Here is a 25,085-nt window from a genome sequence, read left to right on the forward strand (position 1 = left end):
CAAGATGGGCCTCACGACCGAACTAGTTAGAGGGCCTCGTGGCCGAGTCCATTAGGGTAAGAATTTAGGAGTTTCCATGTTTTAATATTTCCTACTAAGTCTAGGTTTAGAAGTTTCTATATTTGAGTATCTTTGATATTTAGGAATCCTAATTTGAGTCTATCTAGAAGTTTCTAAGTTCCTATAAAAGGAAGTCAGGTCTGTCCTTGTTATTCAGATCAGAGAATATTATCAATCGAGTTTATTATTAATCAGGTTTATCGTTTTGTTCTTTACTTTATCAGTTTATTTACGTATTTTATCAGTTTATTTACGTATTTTATCATTGTTATAATGGTGGATTCCATTACTTTTACGCTTCCGCAACAATCTACATCAGTGAGGTTGCGAGAGAGAGATGAAGTGGATGAGAGAAAAGATGGGGAGAGAGAGGGAGATATGAGGTGGAATTTTAAAGTTTTAAAATTTTTTATAATTAATTCCATTTTGGCCCCTAAGTGTATTTCCCGGAAAAAGTTGAAATTGTTTTACCCTTATGAGCTAAAACGAATTGCCAAACAAATATAGGGGCTAAAAAGGCGATTTTGTCACAAATTGGGGCGAAAACAATATTAACCCTCAATTTTTTCCTATTAGATTGAAAAATAACGGGTAAAAGAAAACACATATACTACTTTGGTCTATTTGACTGATAAAATACTGTTAGAAAGACTCGATGCAGAAGTTCTACTTTTTCTGAAAGGAAACATTACTGTAATAGGTAAGACTAAGAAAATGGATACATTAGATACAAAAGACCATCAGAACAACGTATGGAGGAAATATTTGTACGAGGTCCTTTAGTGACCGACGTTAAACAAGCAATTCATCTAATTCTAAGTACTTTAATGTGGCGAGTGATTTGGGGAAATAAGAAAACTAGAAAACTGGACGAGTTTCTGGCGAATGTGAAAGCTCCTTCGTCGAAACTTATAAACGACTAACAGAAAAAAAAAAAAAAAAAAAAAAAAAAAAAGAGAGAGAGAGAGAGAGAAAGAAAGAGAAGAGAAAATGAAGAGGGAAGAAAAGATAGAAGAAAAAGATACGAACTTGGTGGTGACCGACTTTAATGGTGGATGTCGCTGGAATATGGCGGGAGTCGCCGGAATTTCGATTGAGGACGAAGAAGTTGAAGTGTTTGGAAGAAACAAATGTTTCAAAAGATTTTTGTTTCCACCAAAAACTTTGTACACTGGGTAATTTTTTTATTTCTCCTAATCACCCACCTTTAGTATTCATGTCTGTCTAGCTTCACAATCTCCGCCACTTTCAGAGGAAAACGTAAAAAGTTATCTAAACGATTGATGCAACGTCTCTTGAAACATAACCTAAGAAAAACCAAAGTCCACCATTAGTTATTTCGACTGAGTAAGGACTAAGGACAGATCGGCTGGACCAACCTTGAACAGACTAAAAAGATCATCATTAGTTTCGCAAATTTTACGTACAGTTTTGTGAAAAATAGAGATTAACGGAACGCCTGATTTATTGATTGTATTAAACTCTCGTGTGTGTGTGTATATATATATATATAGGGAGAATTTGACATACACCCCCACTATTATATGAATATTAGGACTACACCCCCACTTTTTGAAAACTTTTGATATACATCCCCACCTGGACGGAAACCGTCAACTCAGAGTTAAGTTGGGTGTGTGTGAAACACACGCGCCAACCATGACGATTTTACCCTTTTGTAGATGTTGAAATATTTTGAGCGATTTTGACATACACCCCCACTATTATATGAATTTTTGGACTACACCCCCATTTTTTGAAAAAACAAAAATTTTCAATTTGCCCTCCAACGATCATCTTTTACCTTTTTTCTTATAAACTTATTTATCTTAGAGAAGCTAAAAGATCAAAGCGAAAGAACTTATTTATCTTATATGTCAAATAAGATAAATAAGTTCCTCCCATATAAGATAAATAAATTCTTTCGCTTGATATCCCAAATAGTTCCTCCCATCTTTTCTATAGTTTGATATCTCAAATAGTTCTTTCGCTTTGACCTTTTAGCTTGTCTAAAATAAATAAATTTATAAGGCAAAAGGTAAAAGATGATCGTTGGAGGGCAAATTGAAAAATTTTGTTTTTCTCAAAAAATGGGGGTGTAGTCCAAAAATTCATATAAAAGTGGGGGTGTATGTCAAAATCGCTCAAAATATTTCAACAACTACAAAAGGGTAAAATCGTCATGGTTGGCGCGTGTGTTTCGCACACACCCAACTTAACTCTGAGTTGACGGTTTCCGTCCAAGTGGGGGTGTATATCAAAAGTTTTCAAAAAGTGGGGGTGTAGTCCTAATATTCATATAATAGTGGGGGTGTATGTCAAATTCTCCCATATATATATTCTATTTTACTCTAAAATATCTATTTATTTCCAATAAAAAATGAATGGAAGTCATCAAAACAATACAATAAAATGGAAAAAACAAGTAAAATACAAATTGTGGACAAGATCACTCACTCATCAAGAGAGAAAACAAAAATGACAGTGATCTATCCATTTTTTCCACTATAAAAGCCCTAATTTTGTCACTTTTGGTACTTTTACCTTCAAAACCTATCTATATACAACAGGATAACTCTCTGTCTCTCTTCTCTAGTTAGGGCATTCTTTCATTCTTGGCCGGCTCAAGGTCCTGTTTGGCAGCTGCTCCAAGCAAACTCGAGAAACGTGTGAGACCAAAAAAAAAAAGGTGAAATCTTTTTCTCATGTCTTATGACAAAAAAGTAGAATTTATGTGCGGCTCAAAAAATCTCTTTTATGCCCTAACTACGCTCAGCTTTCTTGGTTTCTTTATCTCAGTTTTCATTTTGTAATGAGCTTGGGAGATGGGAGCAATTTAAACAAAAATGAATAGTTAATTAGAGAATGCCAAACAACAACTAAAGTTGTTGTTTTCTTTCAATACATGCACCAATTGCCATTGATTTCTAAACTGAGAGACTTACTCAGAGTTTAATTCAGTATCTAATATTCTAATGTGGTATTTTCTTGTAAGTGTACTCTATCATTGTCTTTCTCGGAAATCTTAAGGAAACTACTATTTGGCTCGAGATTCTTGCTTGAACATGACCCGAAGGATGGTGTGGCATCTCCAGATTTGAAAATGAGCAGCGACATCGACTTTAAGGGTCATTCTCGCGCAAGAAAGTATGTTAAACTTTCAAAAAAGTAATTCTGCTTCAAACATCGTAGCAATATTTTTTTCGAATAAAAACACATCTATAAACTTGTATAAGCAAATGAAGTAAAAACATTTTTTTTTGAATTGTTAGCGTGCCTCGAATCCTTGACCTTTAAAGCGGAAGACTGAACTTCTAATCACGAAAGGTTTTAGGCAGGTACAAACATGATATAGACATTATAACAAATCAATTTTACTATCTAACCTAAAAGAAACTTACTTTTCAAACCAAGATTAGTAGCTAGATCCTTTATATACTAGGGTTTGTTAATCAAATCAAGATGGATTTCCTAAAGTTATTGATATAAACTTTTCTTTAAATGATTTCTCCCTAAACATATTAGTTAATTAATAATTTCTTAAGGATGAAGTATGAATAAAGTCCCTTTTACTTGTTTCAAAGTTTTAGTTTTTTACATGGAAAGAATAAAAATAATAAAGAGACAAGTTTAGATCTCCCTCTCTCTCTCTCTCTCTCTCTCTCCTTAATTTTCTTCAAGGTTGATTTGATTCTTACTTTCTCCAAATGGTTTCTTTCTGCCCATTTTTAAGAGTAAGGAGAAAATCTGCTTTGGGTTACTATCAACTTAGGGCTCACCTTTTTCTCTTTGAGGGTAACAACCAAACATTGGTTTAGTTTCTAGAGGTAGTTAGTTGGTTCCTTGTGATCCATTTCAGGGTTTTATGTTTCCCTTTTTACCCAATCTGATAGAAAAGCAGATTTATATGGGTCGGATTCATAGAGATCAAGAATCCGATTCTCATTGAACTGGTCAACTAAAGACCCAATTTTGTCTTCCAATTGGGCTTGCCCTAAAGTCCAACTAATGACATCAGCAGATTTCTTGAAAGGGGAGTGTTTGGATATAAGATTTGATGGATCCATAGACTTCCTAGTAGGGCAACTTTTTCGCGCTATCGAAATCGATATGCAGGCGAGACAACTTAGCCAACTGAAACATCTTACCAACCTTGGGGAAAAACAAAAGCAATTCTCGTGGTACCAATGAGAAAAATGAAAGGCAACCAACTCGCCCAAACTGAAACAGTTAGTTGGATAAAGTTTAAGCGAACACAGTTCTTACAATACCACAAAAACATAATTACGTAGGGATTCTAACTTTCTTAGATTTATTTTTACTAGGATTTTGGATCAAGAGACTTTCTTTTACAACCAATGCTTGGTCTGTAATAGTCTCACATCACTTAGGAGAGCGTCTTAAGTCTGGGCTATAGGTGCATTCTCAAGTTTAAAACAAAATCGTTTTTGAGTTTTGACTATAGTCTCACATCACATGACACATGGTGTCTCTTCTCATTATATATGCTCATTATATATGTAGTTTGTGTGATTTTTTTTTTGGGTATAATGGCTAACTTTTACTTAGTAAAGCTATACTACAAGAAAAGGAGGAAATTTATAGGTTTGGATCTTATATTCTAACCAACTCCAAGTAACATTACTTGATTAAATACTAAAGTAAACTTTTTAAATTGGTAAGAGCTTTAAACTTTAGTTAAAAACCATTATCAAAAGTGATGCATGCATGCATGCATATTATGATTATTGAGTTTGAATTTAGGTTTAAACTACCAATCCAAGTGAACCAAGAAAAAAGAGGTAAGAAGATTAAATTGATAAAAAGGAAATCTAGTTAACATGAATATGGCAAAAAGCGGGTTCTCCTTATCTCACAGTATCACTCAAACCAATTCATCTTTCTATCTCTGTTGAGTCTGCCATTGTTTTTTCTTACCTTTAGTCACTTCAATAGTTGAAAGGAGATTCCAAATGTAGAGAGAGGAAGAGAGTCTATTTGTGTGTGTCATGGCACCACCTTATCAAGTAGAAGAAATATCAACTCTTCTAGATATAGAAAAACCCTAAAGTTACAAACTTTTAAAGCTCTAAAATCCACCCATTGGAAAGTATAATGATATAAAAACTTTAGATTAAGGAATTAATATTTGGTGGAAGTTGCTTTTGTCATGAAGAAGTCTCCTCCTAGGAGTGAGGGGATTCTATTTTTTGTACATATATTTAGCAGATGCTCTCATGATCAGACATAAGCCAGCTTTTAGAGCCCTCAAGCTGGTTGTTTGTTTGTAAGGTTAGTGGGTCACCAATCAAACCTGCCTACTTCTACCCTTAACCCACATGCACTTACTCATTATTATACCTTTGTTTTATCTTATTCTAATTCAATTATTATTATAATAATCTTCTTTTAATCCTAAAGATATTTTCAAATAAAAAGTGGGTCCATTTCTCAATAATATTTCATGATGTTATATGTTACTTGTAAGTTGTAACCTACATGTTTATATATACACATTGTTGGATCTATGTGCGCAAAACTTAATTTTATCTGTTATGTGTGTATGAGACGCTTTCTCAACACAGAAGATGTTTGTAATGTTAATATATTTTATTTCATGACCATGTTACGTCTCAATAGGTCTTAGAAATTTTGTTAGTAGACATTGAACCTATGCTCACACGACTTTACCCCAGAATTGACCTAAATAAGTTTATTAATAATAGGTTTTTTTGAATTTGTCTAAACTACCACTACAAATAATTACATTTAAATACCAACTACCATATCATGTTTCTGAACAAAAAAAAAGAAAAAACTACCATATCATGTGGCATAATATTATACTTAAAGAAACAAATTTGGATTTATCCTAAATACAAACCTACAAGGTATTATAATCACATGGATGAAAATAAATAATTAAGGGTTTAATGGGTTATATATACATGATCACTTGTAAGAGATAGTACATAGTAGTATATGATCTCCACCTCAAAAAGATGAATTTTCAAATCAATTTAACAGATTGGTTAAGATAATATATTATTGAAATAAAGAGCAAAGACAGGCAAATCATGTGGGTATCCAAGGCAATGGTAGAGAGAGAGAGAGAGAGGAAAAAGGAGAAGTGGTGGTGTAGGAGGTGGGGTGGCTAATAAGATTAGGGGTAAAGAAAGAAAGATGATGAGAAATGTTATTTGACCCGAAAACAAAGACTAATTTCAGCTCAAAAATTGATATGATCGATTTTCATTGGTCTGAACGTTTTTTCTCTATATGTCCGGACTAATAGGAACTGACCACATCACTTTTTGAGTCGAAATGACTCACCACTTTCGAACCAACACAACATTTTTGAAAGATGAATGGGTGTTTTCTGAATTGTTAGTGTAAAATAGAAAAGTTAAGAGGGAGAAGAGAGATGAAGGAGAAGGAAGGGCATTATGATAAAAGATGCTTTGCCACCATATCTCTCCAACCTTCCCTTTATGTTTTCTTCTTTGGTTAGTTTTCATATGTTTTTTTTTTCCAACAAATCTCTGCTTAGAAACAACGCATTGCCTTACCTTCACATACAATTTCTTTTTCTTTTTCTTATACCAAAACCCAAAAGTAAGCACTCATTCATCTTAAAAGACAATTCAATTGTAGGTCCCATTTTTAATCCCTAATCTCTACCTTCAACACACCTTATCTACCCTCTCTTTCTCTCTCTCTCTCTCTCTCTCTATCTCTCATGGGGTGGTCCTATCATATCATTTTGGTCTTCATCAATCAAATGGTGTATTATTTACTTTTATAGGTTTTTTTTGTCTTTCCCCTTTTTGGACCATATTTACTACTAAGTGGAAGTATGGCTCCACATGGACAACTTGGGTACCTTAGTAAACAATAATGTCGTTACGACAAATTGAATCTGGACTTGCGACCGATCCAGATTCAAACAAAAATCTTTGCTTTTAGTGTATGTTAGTAACATACTACATTGTGCATTAAATGTAGAATAACTTTTATTGGTTAAAAGCCATTTGCGTCTACATTTTATCGCCAAAATTTGTAGTGTTCTAAGTTTGTTTTACGTAGTTTTTCCTATATTTACTAGTTATGTCACTTTCTTAGGTTTTCTCTATTTCCTTGTAATAAAAAGCTAACATGTTATTTTGTTTTTTTGTCTTTTATTCTTTTTCTTTTAATCAATGTGTTCTTCCAATAGTCCAATATAACAATCACATGTCATACTAGCATTTAATTGTATATACAAACTTGTTTTACACATGCAATGAAATAATTCAAAGTTTTATTTGCTTATGGAAATGACCATATATACATCTAATTTGCATACTAAATGAAATTTAGTGTGTTTTTCGGGCTACAATTTTTAAAAAGGTCTCGTTTAGATCTAAATCACCTATTTGTTGACTTGATGCATTCAGGTATGCACGTAACAGAAAGACCTAAATGAAAGTTTCTACCTAGATACTATCTTAACACTTGGGTTAATTCTTCGACCCATTTCTAACGTTCCCTATAATCTATAGGGTTCTTGTCTGCAACTCCGCATATATGTGTGTCATATGAGTATTATTTTCGTAGTTAACATTTAGTTGCCTAAGTGGTCGTTAATGTTGACATAAACTACAAAACCCTAGAATACACAGGTTCGATGGATTCCGTGATTTATTAAACTTGAATTATGAAGGTATAATAACGTAATTGAACTTTAAGACATGATTTAGTTTAAATCTAGGGTTGTTATCGCGTTCATCACATCTTTGATGTATGAATACAATTGTAATGACTATTGTATTAGTTTCTAAAATAAATAAAAGAACAAGTAATACTCTAATTTTAGGAAAACTTCTACGACAATAATGTCCTAGAATTGACACATGCATTTAGGCAAAACATAATAGAAAAATGGGATAAGGGTGGTTGGTGGGGGTTCATTTCAATTTCATCATCCTATATTGGCTTGGAATTCTGTCTTGTATGATGTTTTATTTTTGCTCTTCACTTTGACATACCCATTAATAATTGGTGATTTTCCCAACCCTCCTCTTTTTCTTTCTTTGTTTTTCTTCCTTCCTTTCGGTTATAAGATAACTAGATAAGAAAGAAAAAGCTTTTTTCTTTATAGCTTCAAAACAAGAAAGAAGCTCCAAGTTTTATGTGTTTCTTTCTTCTTAGTGAAAACTACTTGTTATAAATCATTGTTTTCTTTCTTTTTACATTTTGTGCCGTCTTTTTTGTGTCATTTTCTCTCTCTCTAATCTCTCTCTTTCTCTTTCTTGTGTGTGTGACGGAGATGATGGTCAACTCAAATGGTTGACTTGGTAAACAAACAATAATTTAGAACTTCCTAATCTCTTTTTCTATAGTATGATTGGGACAACCAATTATTAAAGTTTGCTAGTCAAAGTTATGACTCTTAAGAGCTCATATTGCTCATATATAATCAAGTAGCTCCCATTTGACCTATTTCATTATCTTCTATATATTTGATTAACTTGTTAATAAAACACATTGAAGTAAATTATAAGAGCATTCATTGGTATATTGCTTGCTTGGTAGAAAGACAAATCATTTATGGACGGACGAAATAAATTCTAGATGAAATGGTGGAATTCGATTGCATATGCATTATTAATCTGCTGTTTTTTTTCTCTAAAATCTACAAGCTCTCTCGCTCTTTACTTCTTTGGATGTCATGGGGGACTGCCTGCCTTTAAAGAGAATCAGGCAATGATATTTTGGGTGGTGCCTTTAAAAATTCCAATTGAAGGTGAGCATTTAGATTAAAAAACGAGGTGCATTTGAAGATGAGCATTTAGATTACAAAAACGAGGTGCATTTATCATTAGAATATTAGAATATGTAAATAAAATAGCATAAGAATATAAAACTGACATGATTTCCTTCTTTGAAAGGATCCGTATACGATGGATTTTACACTTCAGTCGCCCTCGTCTTTAACCCTCTACTCCTCAACCGATATTCCCAACATTGAAGAACGACAAACTTGACCCCCGGGTTGTTTTATGTTCAAGATTTTTATAATTTAAACGCCGTAAAGAGGTAAGAAGGTCTTAATGAATGAGTAGACAAGGGCACCAGTGAATATGTAGCTATCCACTCTATCCAGTATTCCACCTGCAACACAAGACTTGGTTCACTCTCCCATGAAAAGAAAAAAAAAATCTATTTTGTACATAAAACAAAACAGTGTGTAGTTCAACAAAAAAAAAAAAAAAAACAGTGTGTGTGTATGTGTTATATATACTTGTCATGTAGACTTCAATTGGGCTCTTATTGGCTATCTTATGGTTCAGGCTTAGACCCGGAGAAGTTTTGGTTGCTAAGTTGGTCTAGTTGCATTTCGAATGGACATACGTTTTTTTTACAGGTTATACAAGTGTGGCCGGTCCAATCATAAGAGGAGACTGCCAGATTTTAGTCTCGTAGTGAATTGTTGGACGTCTCTTATGCACATAATTTGGGCCTCAGGCATTACAGTGATTGGAGTTTGATCCAAGTGATGTTTAAAACAAAAAAGGGTTCTTTACTTTGAGCTAAGATTCGTAACAGTTCTATCTCAAATATATGGATGTTGCAGTGGTCGGAGTTTGATCCAAGTGATGTGTAAAACAAAAAAGGGTTCTCTTCTTTGAGCTAAGGGTCGGAACAGTTCTATCTCAAATTTATGGCTGTTGCAGTGATTGGAGTTTGACCCAAGTGATGCGTAAAACAAAAAAGGGTTCTCTACTTTGAGCTAAGATTCGTAACAGTTATATCTCAAATTTATGGCTGTTATGCTTCTATGAGAGTCTACAAGTTGTTTTCGTGCAATTGAAATATCAATAATAAATTAAAGTTTTCATCAATTCCAAACAATGCGACCACACCAAAAGGTATATACTGGAATTTGTGCTGATGTTAGGGCGCCTAACACTGGTCAAGCTATATAGACCAGCATTGGACTCCTAGATGAGGTAGGCGCACCCGCGCAGCAGGATTGGAAAAGTAAATATTAACCTTTGAGTAGAATAAGAGCATTTACCATGTCCAGGGATGAGTGACCCAGAGTCTTTGACACCAGCATCACGTTTAATCATTGACTCAATAAGGTCACCAAATAGAGATCCGACGAAATTTAAAAATCCAAATGCTGCAGCACTAGTATTCACCAAGCAAATGGATTAGAAACATTATAAGCAAATGATCTAGAAAATATTATAAGCATATCAAAAGGTGCATCTTATTTGAAATGGGGAACTATGAGAGAACTGGCGCATGTAAATATAACTAGTAATAAAAAAGAGGAAGAGAGATTGTACATTATGGAAAACTGTGTACTAAGCATACATCTTTCACAATATCTGCGATCAGAAAATGTACCAAAAACATATTTACCTTAGTAAAGATGTTGGCCAGCAAAAAACTTTTGATAACATGAGCGTAGTGGCTATACAACCACTTAATCCTGCAATTGCTCCTTCCCAAGTCTTCTTCGGACTAACATTCGTAAGTGGAGTACGGCCAAATGCCTACACAGGGAAAAACAAAAGTATAAGATGCTTGTAGGGTCTGGCCTAATGAAGGTTGTCATCAGCAAAAGAGGAGCTCCGGAGGAGTCAAAATAAGTGAGGCACCCACATTGAATAGATTTAAATAGTTATAGTACATCTCAATACGGCTTGTCATAGACATTATATCTATACATAAATAGGTCAGCCAATTAAACACAAAGAGAAATTACGTAGTACAAAATATATTTATTTGAAGGAAAAAAGCAAAGCAAAATACAAATAGACCTGCTGTGCTGTGTGGCTTTAACAACATTGGAACAACTAAACATAAAAGCAGTTATAAACAATGACCAAAGCCAAGTTAAGATAGCGTGTTGAGATGCTGATGTTTTCCCATGAATAAAGGAAATTACGTACAAGCATCACAAGCAAACAAAGAGCACGATATGTTCGAACTGGATGAGCAGAGGATTTTCGATGATATACAGTAACAACAGATCCATGCATTCAGAAAGTGAATCAAATTATGCTGACCTGGAATCCCATTCTAAATTTTCTTGGGTTCTGGAATCTGGAGAACCAGGAAGGGAGAGCTTTCCTCGCTTTCTCACCTGTCCTTTTTGGTCTTAAAAGTGCTTTTGTTACCCTTCTCTCAACCCTTACGGCAAAATCTTAGAGATGGCAGCTAAGAGTGTTCGACTTATTGAAAACGGTGTGATGGTCGGCCAGTGACTACTCTATGCTTATAGCATCCTCGGAGTGATCTTATAGTTCCTACGGGTGGAGAGAATAGGGCCGGTTAGGATTGGCAATTCACCCATTCAGTGACTTTGGCACTAGATATTCCAAAAATGGGTAATCTCGGGTCGTCCGCGTTGGGTGATATTATCAAATAAAAACTGCATTTACAACGGTAAGGAATACATATTCGAACACCTGGTCACCTTCTCAAGGGTAAATTTTCTCGCTGGAGCAACGTAAAAGATTCACGTTCCACTAACAAGTCTACTTTCTACGTGGGAGCCATGCTTTATTCACAGTAATCTTATCTTGGATCCATAAGTTCCTCCCAACTATTAATGAACTTATTTTTTCAGTCAGAAAAAATTATCCCCAAAGAAACTTGTTGATAAGGGATGCATTATTTAACTACAACTACTCATAGGAAATTGAACTAACGAAACTTACGAGAAAGAAGTACCTTTCCTCCTAGAAAAGCATAAGTATCAGCTGCAATGATGCTGCTAAAAGAAATTAAGGTTGCCACAAGGCCCACAGTCCAATGAGCTCGGCCACCAAGTAAAAGTGGCCATCCTGCTCCTACTTCTGGCAAACATAAACTGATTAAGAATCACAATTTTAGTAATATGCACAACCATAAGCACATTTATGTAATAAGGAAGACAAGATGACATTTTAACAAAAATATGACTAACACAACAACGAATGGAAATGAAATAAACGTGATATTTTTATTTGAAATAGTGGGTCAATAAGACACACACACACACACACACACACACACACACACACACACACACACACACACACACACACACACACACACACACACACACACACACACACACACACACACACACACACACACACACACACACACACACACACACACACACACACACACACACACACACACACACACACACACATATATATATTACGCTATTTGGAGTACATCAGATGCCTCAATGACTTGGATGCTGTATGTGATATCCACGTGGAAAATAAAAGAAGCACAAGGAGACATCTATTTACCCAGACAAAATGTTAAAAGGTCCAAAAAAGAGAGAGATGTGGAACAGATAAGTACTCTCCAGTGTAAACGTAAATAAGGAACTTGACCTTATATCCTCAACTAAAATAAAATAGGATCTCATATATACTTCGTTGTGCAGCGAAAGTTAATCTTATGTAAGGATCCCAATGTCTAGACAAAATACCTATAAAATCCATCAAAACGAAGACAGGAAAAGTGAGATGCAACGACAGTTGGTGGAAACTAGATCACATGCCGAAACATTTCGGGTCATTTGGGGCGAACACAACCTCGATACTAATTGATAAACGGAAGTGCCCATTATCCACTCAAGAAGAAGTCTGAGATGGAAAAGTCAGTCAAGTCACATACCCGAGGCACTCGAAGCCAAATTCAAGAACCACGGTAGGTCCAATAGAGAAGGATGGAATACGTCTTCTTATAGGAAATATGTGGGGAACGGGGTGAACATAATAAGCCTCATATATTGTAGACTCAAAAGGTGAACTGGGCATATTACTAATGTGCTGAAGAATATGTGTTGCTCAACCAATGACAATAGACCATGGCAATTGTTGACGAAAAAACCGCAACAGCTAACTTCATTAATGAGGATTTCTCCCCATGGTTCATATTTCTGTAAATGTCCATAACCAATGAATGGATTACATGATACGCTGATCGGTCCAGTACGTGGTACAAGTACCAGCACGCGGTACTCTACCATCGCAGCATCGGGTGCGCGATACGTGAGGGAGGATCAAGTATCTGGTAACATTGGAATGGATCCTAAGGAGATCGCACTGAAGCCATGCCTTAATATGGTCATGCAGTAATAAGTGTTCGTTGGTCATCAAAAGGTGGTACTACAATAATAAGTTAATAACCCAAATCAACATTCCTATAATCCATCCCGAAATTGTTCGTTCTCCTGAGCTTTTTTCAGTAGATGCGATTTTTTAGACGGAATAACCCTAAAAATAGGGACATAAGCCAAATAATACTCATCTATGGTCACCAAACAACGTGATCATGTAGAGTACTTAAATTAATTTGTAAATAATCAAAATTGGTAGTAGCCTGTTTTTGTGACCGCGCTTCCATCTATCTACGTCTCAAATACAAAATTTAGCTTGCTCGAAAAAGAAATAAAGAAGATGACAACTTACGAGTATTTAAAGCTGGAGCAGCCAAACCACATCGAAGTTTAACCCAGAAGCAAGGAAGGTAACCACAATAAAATAATCCAAACACAGCACTACTCAGCTGAGAAAACCGAGGATTTCCTTTTTGTAAAAGTAAAGCTGTTGCAACAACGAAAGCTGCTGATGTCACAGAAACATCAATGTGACCATGGTACCTAACCATTCATTTACCAGAAATCAGCAGAGAAGCAAAAGTAGCTCGTAGAAAGCAATTACATATAAGTCATGTACATTTTATGATGATAATATAATTCTTATAGTTTAAGAAAAAACTGTCTAAAGGATCTAGTTTAGGACACTATCTTAGTCAAACGCATACAACATAAAAGATTTTATAGACAAGCAACAATAAGAAAGAGGTGTACCCAAGAGTGTGTATTTTCCAATCGACAAATATAAGAAAGAATAAGAGAGGCCCTTTTATATAGGGTTTGGCTAAGGCATAAACAGGACAACTCTAATGTTGACCAAATACTCCTTAATTTGTTCTAATTCTTAATCTTTAGGAACTAAACATCTTTAGTACTACTATTAGATGTACTGACTCGTTATATTTTATAAATCATACTATTAGGGCACATAGTCCGAGTCCGCTCTTCTAAAGTAGTTGTCCGCTACATCAGTGGCCCCCCATGTGTGAAGGACTCATGGATAGCATCCAACTTAGCTGCTCCACTAGGGAGTAGGGACGGGTTGGAAGGTGATCCTCTTGTCTCTCCAAATAAACTCATACGTGCTAGCACGGTCAAGGTAATTAGCATTGGTACCGTACTTCCACGGAGGCAAGGACTTCCCGTAACCAGGAGGCATCCATATGAGTAACATTAGATGGAAAGATATCGAATTGAACCCAACTGATAGTGATATGTGACAAATTATGACAGGTCATGTGACGGGTTGATCAAACAAGTTCGGTAAGATCAGCGATTTCACTCCATTTTCAAACCCAAGTGTGTTAAATAAAAAGAGATAAGATTCGGGATACAGTCATTGTCAATAATGATAGACTGGACTTTTTTGTTAATGGTGCCTTGAACAACGAGAAGATTATTTTGCTGGCTGACATCCTGAATTACCGTGGCTAGAAAATCTTGGGTGCTCGTTATAACACGTGGCACCCCAACGTCGTGATTATGACCCCTGACGTCCTAATCTCCATCTCTGAGAAGGAATGTTTTCTTTCTGTTATGGAAGTTATTTGAAAGTTGCTCTTGTTATCTTTAACGGAAGCGTTTCTAATAGATGGTGAATAATTGGGGACTCTCAATATGGATGTCTTAATGCTAGCTTGAGCAATGTGTAACTCACTAACTCGTTCACCTATGCTAATGAACCTCATCCAATAATTCCATTTTACGCTCGGTTACTCCCGTTTAGTACATGCTATAGTGATAGTGACATGCAAAATGGACTAGTATTTTCGTGTAATTTACTCATTGAAAAAACATATTATTGCAACTCAGCAGTTTCATAATCGCAAGTTCATTGATTGAAACAAGAAGTAATACTATTAGAGAAGCTTCTTGAAATTTCATTAAGACAACGAGTATGAGATATCTTACATTGTTAGTAATGGCATAAGTGCACATATCACAGAGCAAATACGTGACAAATACCGCGGAGGTGGTGTCATCCCTGCAGCAATACCACGACTTCTAACCAGCTCAAAATACTCACGAGAACCAATAAATACCGCAGCAGCTAATGAAACTGTGAAAACCCATCCTCCAGCTATTACAACCCCTGCAACACCCGCCCCAATTGCAAGCCCGAAAACAACCCGTTTCTTCAATTGACTCCCTTGTCGAAGCTGTGACCCAGAATCTAAACCATCCTTGGTTTCTGCATTATGGACTTCACTCACTTCCTGAACCCATTAAAATCTCTTAAGCAACAAACACAAACAAGGGGTTTAAATTGTAACAGATAAATGAAAAACACAAAATCTACTAAAAGGTAATATAAAGATGCTAAATTTTTAGTTTTTCCAATTCTAATAAATACAGTTGAAGATACAAAATCGTAATACATAAGAAAATAGCACAGTAAAAACAATTAGTAGGTCAATTAAAACACAAATTCTTAGTATTTCGATTCAGATTTTGAAAATTTACCTCTTTGAGTTCTCCATCGTCATCGAGATGATTAGGTTTAGCTGTAGTGACAACTTTAAGTATTCTACCATTAGTTGGAATGCAAAATTTCTTATACAATCGAGCATTTCTGAAGTTTCTAGATCCATCAAAAACCAATTTTGGATTGAGATTGAGATTGGAGGAGGGGCGTGTAAGAATTAGGGTTTTAGTTGAAGATGGACGACGATGGCATTGGCAAGTAGGAAGAGATTTAAAAGTAAGTGGATTGCAACGATCGATTTCAAGATAAAACGCCATTGAAGTATTCAATTACTCAATTGTAAGACCTAACAAATCCTCTTATTCGACTTGTTCATGACTGCTCTCGCCATTGTTGCAAGTATTTTAGAGAGAGAAAGAGAGAGAGAGAAAGAGAATTTTAGAGAGAGAAAGAGAGTGGTGAATGATGGGGTGGGGGGGAGTGTGAGCCGTGAGGTGTTGATAATCACAGAATTCCTCTGCTTCGAGTTTTCAAACAAAATGAAGGCGTTTTTACCGAGAATGAATTTCTCATTTTTGGTCATGTAAGATTCTTTTTCGGAGGGGCTAAAGGCCCCCCCTCAAAGTGTTGTAGGTATCTGGATTGCACACGAGGGCGGCATCTCACTATTTGGGCTGTTTGTAGATATCAGTTTGGTGTACGATTAAAAAATCAAGATATAATTCGAGTTGTTTTTGACAAGTTGATGTTGAAGATTTGATTAAAGTTTCCTTTCAAGTTTAATTCGTATTTCTTTGTTGGATTTGATAATTTAAACTTGATAGGTAAGATCTTCAATGAATGAGACAACAAAAAAAGACTGAGGAGAAAAGAAATATATCCTCAAGCAATGAAAGATATCGTAATAAACATCTTTGCATTTGTAAATTGCAAATATAATTTAAGAAAAAAAAATATTGGAAAAAGCTTTTCCAAGGAAGATCATGAATGCACAACAAACGGGTACTCATTGCCACTCCAAAAAAACACTCGCGCGACGAGAGGACATAACTTTAGGATTTATTTCACGGTTTGTTATTTAATCTTATAGAAAGGGAGAGGTTAAGTTTGGGGTTTTATGTTTTATCTTATATTAAAGGAAGCCTCTCAATGTAGTTAACAGCTGTAGAGTTATTCATCCAGAAGTGCTACCCTTGGGTCTTGGCACGCCAGAGTCCAGACTACTTGTTCATAGAAGACTAACAGCCTTATTTCTCTCTTCTCCCTTTGTTGCTTTCTTATCTACATTAGCCTTTTTAGGGTTTTGTGGAACATCATCATTAACAACGGTTCACCTGTGCCCCTAAGTGCAAATTTTAAATTTCGTGCTCCCAGTCCATTGGGACTCTTTCTTTTGCCCTGTTTCCCATACATAGTTTCCTATTTCCACTACACAAGCCCTAAAACATAGTGTTGGTTGAACAAACAAGATCGTAAATTTCACAGAGCAAGACATTGTTAATAACAGAAATTGATACACTTAAAACCATTTAAACAACTAATATGTTCAATTTAAGGCATTAGATGAGATAGTATTAGTCGTACATGTAGATTAGCATATATTTTTTAAACTAAACTCCATCATCCAGTGTGTTTAAAATGAAAGGATAAAAAAACCCTGAAGTCTGTATTTCTTCTCAACAACCGAAGTTCTCACCTATCGACATTGTACTAAAATGCAAGCTTTCAGAGTTGATTCTTGAGAATCTGAAACAACTATAGAAGTCATTATCTGCATACACTATATACACAGAAGAAAATAAATGTACTATCGCTGGAATAGAGCAATCATCATGTATTCTAGAATAGGATATTAAACTACACTCTAGTTGAAGTTTGCCGACAAATCAAGGTGGTGATTCTGTTTTTTCATTGTTCCTCCAATGGACCCAAATTAGCCATCCAGACGAGTCAGGTTTCATATCCTCTGACTTGGGGGAAAAAGAATACTCAGGACTCTTCCTGACAAGATTTTTGGGTCTCATCTAACAAGACAGCCTGTTGCACTTCTTTTTTCTCCAACGCCGTAATAATAATGATTGCAAAGGTGAAGTTTGATGCATTGTTTCTCATGTAAAAGGGATTGTAGTAGCCAGTACGTGTTACAGGTTTTCATTTTTGCACAAGACCTAGATGCTAAAAGATACTTATTCTGTTGTCTGATCCATGTAACTACTCAAAGTCTAAATTTCACACCTTCGCTCTTAGATTTTGCTTCTATATCCCTACATAGAATTTTAATTTTGACATGCTTGGGGGAAAAAGAATACTCAGGACTTGGGGGAAAAAAATACTCAGGACTCTTCCTCACAAGATTTGTGGGTCTCATCTAACAAGACAGCCTGTTGCACTTCTGTTTTCTCCAACGCCGTAATTATAATGATTGCAAAGGTGAAGTTTGATGCATTGTTTGTCATGTACAAGGGATCATAGTAGCCAGTACGTGTCATAGGTTTTCATTTTTGCACAAGACCTAGATGCTAAAAGATATACTTATTCTGTTGTCTGATCCATGTATCTACTCAAAGTCTAAATTTCACACTTTCGCTCTTAGATTTTGCTTCTATATCCCTACATAGAATTTTAATTTTGACATGCTTGCTATCAGTTTGTTCACGATCGAAATTTCAATTAACTAATGCAAATACAGGGGGGATTAGTGTAAGCCTGTAAGGCTCTCTTTGTCACTAAAAACATGATGAGATGCAGTACTTTAAGATTGACATGAGACTATACCTGGTGAAGTGATGTCCAGTGGGGACCTGTCTTTCTTCCCATATGGAATTTGTTAACCTCCGCTCTGAGCTGAAAACTGGGGTACCCTTCCGAGTGGAATAATAAGATCTTTCATAACCTCGTACTCTTCACGAGTTACTTTAGCACCATCAAGAACCTATAACCAAGACAAGGTAGGCAAATTATGGGACATGCTGTTTGTTTGCATTAATATAAACGTTACGATCTATGCAGGTGTTTGACATTAAATCCCATGTAAACTGAAATTTTATCCAAAATTTGGTGTTCTGGCAGATGACGCCTAAAAATAAAAGCCTTAGTGGGGCCACATGAAGATGATCCATGGATATGAAGATGACACCACCATAAATGTCACCTTCACATATCACGTCAAATTGAAACTCTGATGCCATCGAAGAATGGTTTGAAATAAACATATTTATGGATGACTCACTAACAAAAGTTCTGATGAAGATAAAAGCTATATATGCAGTTGTTTTTGCATCTCACGAACAACAGAAGTGTATCTACAGGGTAGTGAGAATCCCGAGATTCTTTTGATAGGAATTTTTACAAGTTCAATAAACTTCATTTGTAGAGATTCATGTACAAAGGTTATCAACTTCTGGATTTTATGCAACATCGAACGAGACAAACGATCATAGTATGAGTCTTAGTTTAATAATAAAAAGGTCTTACTACATAGTGCAACTGACCTTTTTTAGAAGTATCCTCGTGATTGTCATGTCGTGAAGCCCAGGAACTCTGCAGACTGAAAGAGCATCAAGAAATAAAAGAACAACCACGTGCCATTGTTTCATATTGAAAGCTGGAAGGGTATCAATAAATGACATTGTACCCAATAAGCGCCCCTGCATTACCCAATTTTTTTAGTTAGAATAATTTTACAAAGCAAATAATGCGCCAAGTGATACTCCACTAAGGTGGTGTTAGTTTTTATATAATCTGATGAAATCTGACTACAATTTGTGAGTAGTCTATTGTTTTGCCTGCTTTTGCCATTCCAGTGGACTTATATGTTAAAAAGAAGCCTTTGTATCTAATGCATGTGTTTTCAGCAAACAAACTAAACCTAAATTTGAGAAAATACTTGTTTTGAGATCAGATTTTACTAGAAAAGTAAATGTATAGAACTCAAATTATACAAGTAAATTACACATGATATAGAGAACAAGAATAAATACCGTTTCTTTTTCCAGAACTGATATTGGAGTTGGCAGTCTAAGACCATTAACAAGAGCACGAAGAGATGTAGCAACATAATGCTCTAGAGTTTGCCTTATTTCAGAAGACCGGCCGTCGCTCAAGACAATTTTGTGAGGATACTCCCTACCATTAACCACTAAAAACTCATCTTGAGAACTTTCTTCTTTTCCATATATATAAGCCACAGAAGATGATGTTATCCAACCAAAAAGTGTCATCCACATCGTCGCAAATGTTGATAACTATAAACATTAAAGTTAACTGTAAATATGACACAACTTCCTTGAGAGGATGGAAGTCAAAGAAAATAGATATTATAATTTCATATTTGAGAATAGAAAACTTACAGTTAAATTGAAACCCTCTGGCGGTGTATCATACCAGGAATCTTCAGGACCAAATAACTCGGAATATAGATTCTCTGGCTTCATTGGCCATTTTAAAGGAACTGGCTCTGATTCTAGCGCACGCTCGTCATTTTCTGAGACGCTTTCATCTACTAGATGCTGTGGCGTTGGCAAGATAATAATCCCAGCTTCAGATACTACGCAACAGGAGAAAATGGAAGATAAATATGTAGAAGTAACCAAGTGCCCCAACTGGGAAAAAAAAATATTTATCCATTTATTAGACCAACTAAATACTTAGAATAACAATTTTACCAGCGTTGTTGACTTCAGATTCACCCAAAGCAACAGATTTTGCAGCCTCCATCAGAGCAATAGCACATGCCTCCGCTGATGCAAAACGTACAGAATCATCACCTTCTTTTGCAGTCGAACTACCTGAGCATTCAGCATTTTCTGCTGCATCACATGTCTCTTGAACGTTAGGTAAGTTGTCTTCGATCAGAGTGGAACTTTTCTTTTCATCTGCCCATGTGACGCTGCGAGTTTGTTTTTTCGCACCCAAAGATTTCAGGGAAGATTTTGAAGTGGTTTCATTCAATTGGGTTGTTTCTCGAAGACAAGATTTCCTATTAGGTTCTGCAGCCCTTGTATCTAAACCATCTTGGAAAGTAGCCAACAACCTATCAGGAAACTGATCTTTGGCGACTGAATAACTGACTTCCCATTTTGACCCATCAAGTTCAGATTCGTTCTGCACATGAGCTGAAGAAGCATCAAGAATATCAAACGAATTGCCCTTAGAATCCTTCAGTTTTGTCTCCGAACTCCGCCCAGTAGAAGAAGATGGTTTTGGAATGTTGAATCCATCTCCCATGATTATAGTACTTGTGAAATCCATCTCACTCACTACCTTGCTCTTGCCTTTTCCTTTCTTCGGCCTTGCAGCTTTAGGCTTAGATCCTGCAACAAGCAAAGCAGACTCACTCCTCTATCTCGTAGACAAAGGGTAGGACTGCAATATGTATGGACTCACAAAAATGATTGCAGGAACTATGAATTGAAACCACAAAACATTTCAAAATGCCTACAGAAAATTATTCAACTAAGCAAATTCCCCTCTTTACTTCAGACTTCAGATAAATGAAATCAACAAACAGAAAGGAGGGAAAGAAAAGCCAGTTTTTACATTTACCTTCCTTCTGATTTTCCAAATGTGAAACCTCTGACCTACCATCTCTCTGAGGAACATACCCCTCAATTGCATTTGATGGACCAACCCAATCATCAAATGATACCTCCCCAACCTTTACATCCACTTTCTCCTTGATCTTCAAATCAGATAAGCCTAAATCCCCTTTCTTCCCCTTATCCTCCTCTGTCAAACCCAATTTCCCAAACAACTTCAAAACCTCATCCATCTTGGCAGAGTTCACTACAGTACACATCTCATCTCGCAAGCTACCAGCAAAAGCTCGACTATTGACCAGACAACCAGAAGAACAATACATGTAGGTCTCTTGGAGATCATAAACCTTATGCTCTTTCAAGGAGATACGGTACCGCCCCTTTTGAGGCCGCTCGGATGGTAACGGGTTCTTGCACAAAGGATAACCACAGATATTGGCGATTGATCGCTCGATCACGACATCATTATAGTCACTTTGAGATATTAGAGATCCAGCTGCAAAAAGCTGGTCTTCCTTAGAAATTCCTTCCAGGAGAGCAAGCTGGAGCTTATGAATCGCATTTCTTGTATAGATTAACTGATCTTCATCCATTATATAAGATCTCGTATTCTGTTGATCCGACCGGTTCAACCAAGCAAAACTTAAAATCCTAGATAAAATCTTAAAGAATAACCCAAGTAGATGGTGTTCCTTAGAATGCAGAAATTTGAGCAAGTTTCTAAGTTAAGTATCTGCAAGTATTATTAACCATATATAATAATTCATTCAGTATCATTTTTAGATGAATAAAATCAAACTAATTACAAAAATGGATAAATAAAATAATCAGTTGACATACATTGAATCCTTAGCAAGTAATATAACAATTGGGTCCTAAAATCTAGGGTTTCGGCATGAAAATTAACCTTACTCAACATTACAGTTCCATATATTAAAGTGACAGCCACCAATATTATTAATAAAGAATTTACAGCTAAAGAAAGGGAAACTACGATTTGGTTCAAAATCAATTCACTTCCGAGGTGAATTTTATTATAATCGAAACATCTCATCTCAAGAGCATATCCTCAAACAGTTCTTATTCAGTTTCCACACTTTTTCAAACCCTAGATAGTTTTCAGGAAGATTAGATTACGTTCTGGCAAATCCCGAGTGGAAGCAAGAGCAAAGAACTCAAGCGTTTGGGCAACAGTGGTGAGTTAGGGGTTTGGTAAACTAGGGTTTTCCATCGAACTGAGAATCGAACTGGAAATTACTATACATTAAGCTTCTATCATGTGATGCGTATTTCCTCATAAACCTATAATGTAGGCGAACTCATTACTCATAAACCTAATCCAATTTCAATGAAACTGAACAATTATAAGAATTGTAAAATAAGCCCTAGCGAGAGAAACTAAAATAAACCCTAACCCTAGTCTGATTTTTTTTATTCTAAAACTTACTCTGAGTTTGATTTCAATCCAACCCCCATAACACTTCGATCAGAAGGTAGACAAATTCATAAACCCTATTTTGAAGTTTTAAACCCTAGAGAGAGAAAATTGGGAACAAACTCGCGGTTGAAGTTGAACACTTCCCAAATTTCCCTCTCCAAAAATCGACCCAATTACTTAAATAGAACATGTAAAAGACCAAATTACCCCTAACTTTCTAAAAAATTACAAAATTGTTGCCATTTTCACAGTAGAACCGTCTAGACTTTGATGTGTTTAATTATTCTCCAAGAAAGCGTGGTAATTGGTGACCCTCAAAACCCTAATTTTATAAATTGAATCACAAGATGAGTTCAATTTCGTTGTATCAATTTCTGATCTGGAAACCCTAGCTAGCTTCATGATATTTTCAGTGGGGATTTACGCAGATATTGGGATAATCAAGAATAGTTTCTCATTCTTGCTTGGAACTGTATGTGGAGCTTATATAACTCAGAATTATAATGTTCCTGACATCAATGAAGTTGCTAATAAAGGGTTATCGAAGTTGAAGGAAATTGAACAGAGTTATAGAAACCCTAAGAAGAGAAACGATGATGAATGAAATCATTAATGGAGTTATTAACTGTACAAATCAAATCAGGTTCTTAATTCTTGTTTTTTAGTTCTTGTTTTATGAGGTAATGATGATAATTGAAACTCAAGATTAGTAGTATTGTTTAGATATTAATGGTAGTGAAATTCTGTCTGATTATTTTAGTGAATTTAAATTATTTGATCATGGGTATATATTTATCTTTAATTTTGTTCATTAGAAAGTTGTTTATAATCATTAATCACCATGATTATAAGTGAAAAGTTAACATTATGAATTTGCTTGATTACTCTATCTCTATTTTATCAATTCTTCACCCAAGTATTTGAAGAATCAATGGATGAGTTGTGGTCAGGGGTGAAGTGCAAGCCACTCGAACCTAGAGCTAATTGGTTCTCCATGAAATGGGTCGAGGCATAGATTGACTGGACATCTATGGGTCGAGGAGGCCTTATCACCTTATGTAATTATGACAAACCTCTCTGCATTTTATCCTTTTCAGTATCCGAGCTTATTTTAGTCATTTTGATGCATGTATCTGTGTTCAAGCGAAAAAAGATGGAATTCGGTAGCTCTATATAGGATGTTGACCGCGTAAATATGGTTCGTGTTAAGAGTTAATTTAAAAAAAATCATAATCACTTAACCTTGATCAGTTGGCATCTGAAGTATATTGTTGGTGCTGGGGAACGTTCAGGCTGAAAGTATTAGAACCGCACCGCCTCAAGAGTAAAGATATAACCATATCAACATCAATCTTTCGATTTGGAATCATGACTGATCAGCTTCGAAGTTTCTTTACCGTGCACCAAAGAGTAAAGAAAGCAAGGAAAGATGGACATAATATTATATGATAATAGATGATTCACCCTCCCGCTTCGCTTGGAAGGAGACTTTACTTTTGTGTGTCCTTTTCCTTGTTGTTTGTTTTCCTTTTAACAAAGAGGAGAAAGAGAGAGGACAATGTAGACAACATATTAAGGTGTCATTTGGCAACATTAAAATAAATTAGTAGAAAATAATGTTAGTTTGGTAATGCAAAACTTTTCGACTTCACTCCAGTTAAAATTTGTTTTTTTTTTCTTTTAAGTTTAGATTTCTAACTTTAAAGCTAAGTAACTTATGTTCGAAGATATGCACAAATTTTATTTTACTAATTTTTTTCTTTGTCTACCTTCACTCCACCACCACAACTAAACTTCAACCGTACCATTGTATTTCCGCCAATCACCACAACAACCACTGCACCATCACCATACCTCGACCACCACCTTTGTACTTTTACCACCACCTTTGTACCTTTACCACCACCATCACCACCATGCCTCCATCACTACTACCACCATCACAATTATACCACCACCACCACTGTACCTCACACACCACCACCACTGTACCTCACCCACCACCACCACTGTACCACCACTTCACTTTCATCACCACCACTACACTGTCGCGTCCACCATCATGTTTCACCACGATTGTGTTCCCATCACAACTAGACCTCAATCACATCCCAACCACAACCACACCACCATCGCCGTACCTTGACGAGAAAAATTAAAATAGAAAGTAAAATATATTACCAAACAAATATTTTGGTTTTTACCTTTATCTATGCCAAATTTACTTTGGATAACTTTTTTATTTTGTTGAAGTAATAATACTTCTGCTACAAGAAAAAAATACTTATATCTTTAGTTACCAAAGACACCCAAGGGCTACCAAAGACACCGAAGGGCGTTGACATTTACAGAGCATTGAAGTACAATTTACTGCATATTTGAAGATGAGTGTGCTTTATATTTATAGACAGTTTTTTGGATAATATTCTAAAGTTATTGTTTAGTTACAAATAAGGACTTCAT

The 25,085-nt window shown here is 35.7% G+C and overlaps 2 protein-coding genes across 7 annotated transcripts; both read right to left on the reverse strand.

Annotated features, from left to right (window-relative positions):
- Positions 1-8,889: 8,889 nt before the first annotated feature.
- LOC147540150 (phosphatidate cytidylyltransferase 4, chloroplastic-like) lies at positions 8,890-16,230 on the reverse strand. The gene is made up of 7 exons (XM_086643501.1): positions 15,686-16,230; positions 15,134-15,438; positions 13,536-13,726; positions 11,791-11,915; positions 10,474-10,607; positions 10,121-10,236; positions 8,890-9,213 (listed from the first exon to the last, which is right to left on the reverse strand). Exons 1-7 carry the CDS (start codon positions 15,962-15,964, stop codon positions 9,122-9,124), a joined length of 1,242 nt encoding a protein of 413 aa, XP_086499627.1. The 5' UTR covers positions 15,965-16,230; the 3' UTR covers positions 8,890-9,121.
- A 911-nt stretch (positions 16,231-17,141) lies between these two features.
- Positions 17,142-23,276, reverse strand: LOC147540151 (RNA polymerase II subunit B1 CTD phosphatase RPAP2-like protein). Of its 6 annotated transcripts, none has more exons than XM_086643495.1 (8): positions 22,632-23,276; positions 21,192-21,917; positions 20,312-20,959; positions 19,997-20,193; positions 19,628-19,891; positions 19,139-19,294; positions 18,423-18,579; positions 17,142-17,393 (listed from the first exon to the last, which is right to left on the reverse strand). In XM_086643495.1, exons 2-7 carry the CDS (start codon positions 21,775-21,777, stop codon positions 18,475-18,477), a joined length of 1,956 nt encoding a protein of 651 aa, XP_086499621.1. In that variant the 5' UTR covers positions 21,778-21,917; positions 22,632-23,276; the 3' UTR covers positions 17,142-17,393; positions 18,423-18,474. The 6 variants fall into 6 exon arrangements, with proteins under 6 accessions (XP_086499621.1, XP_086499624.1, XP_086499622.1 ...); XM_086643498.1 differs by having other exon boundaries at positions 17,142-17,402; XM_086643496.1 differs by having other exon boundaries at positions 17,142-17,427.
- Between the last annotated feature and the right edge of the window lie 1,809 nt (positions 23,277-25,085).

This window comes from Eschscholzia californica, unplaced genomic scaffold (genome assembly GCF_041429995.1).
Source record: "Eschscholzia californica isolate CP2 unplaced genomic scaffold, dmEscCali1.0.p SCAF_5, whole genome shotgun sequence".
Taxonomy (NCBI): Eukaryota; Viridiplantae; Streptophyta; class Magnoliopsida; order Ranunculales; family Papaveraceae; genus Eschscholzia; species Eschscholzia californica.

Coding starts and splice junctions, on each gene's coding strand:
- LOC147540150 (XM_086643501.1), bottom strand. CDS start 15,964: ATGGCGTTTTATCTTGAAATCGATCGTTGCAATCCACTTACTTTTAAA. Junction 13,727..15,133: donor CTTATGCCATTACTAACAAT/GTAAGATATCTC, acceptor ATGAATGGTTAG/GTACCATGGTCACATTGATG. Junction 11,916..13,535: donor TGCTCCAGCTTTAAATACTC/GTAAGTTGTCAT, acceptor TATGTTTGCCAG/AAGTAGGAGCAGGATGGCCA.
- LOC147540151 (XM_086643495.1), bottom strand. CDS start 21,777: ATGGATGAAGATCAGTTAATCTATACAAGAAATGCGATTCATAAGCTC. Junction 20,960..21,191: donor TTTGGAAAATCAGAAGGAAG/GTAAATGTAAAA, acceptor TGCTTGTTGCAG/GATCTAAGCCTAAAGCTGCA. Junction 18,580..19,138: donor CGAGGATACTTCTAAAAAAG/GTCAGTTGCACT, acceptor TCTTGGTTATAG/GTTCTTGATGGTGCTAAAGT.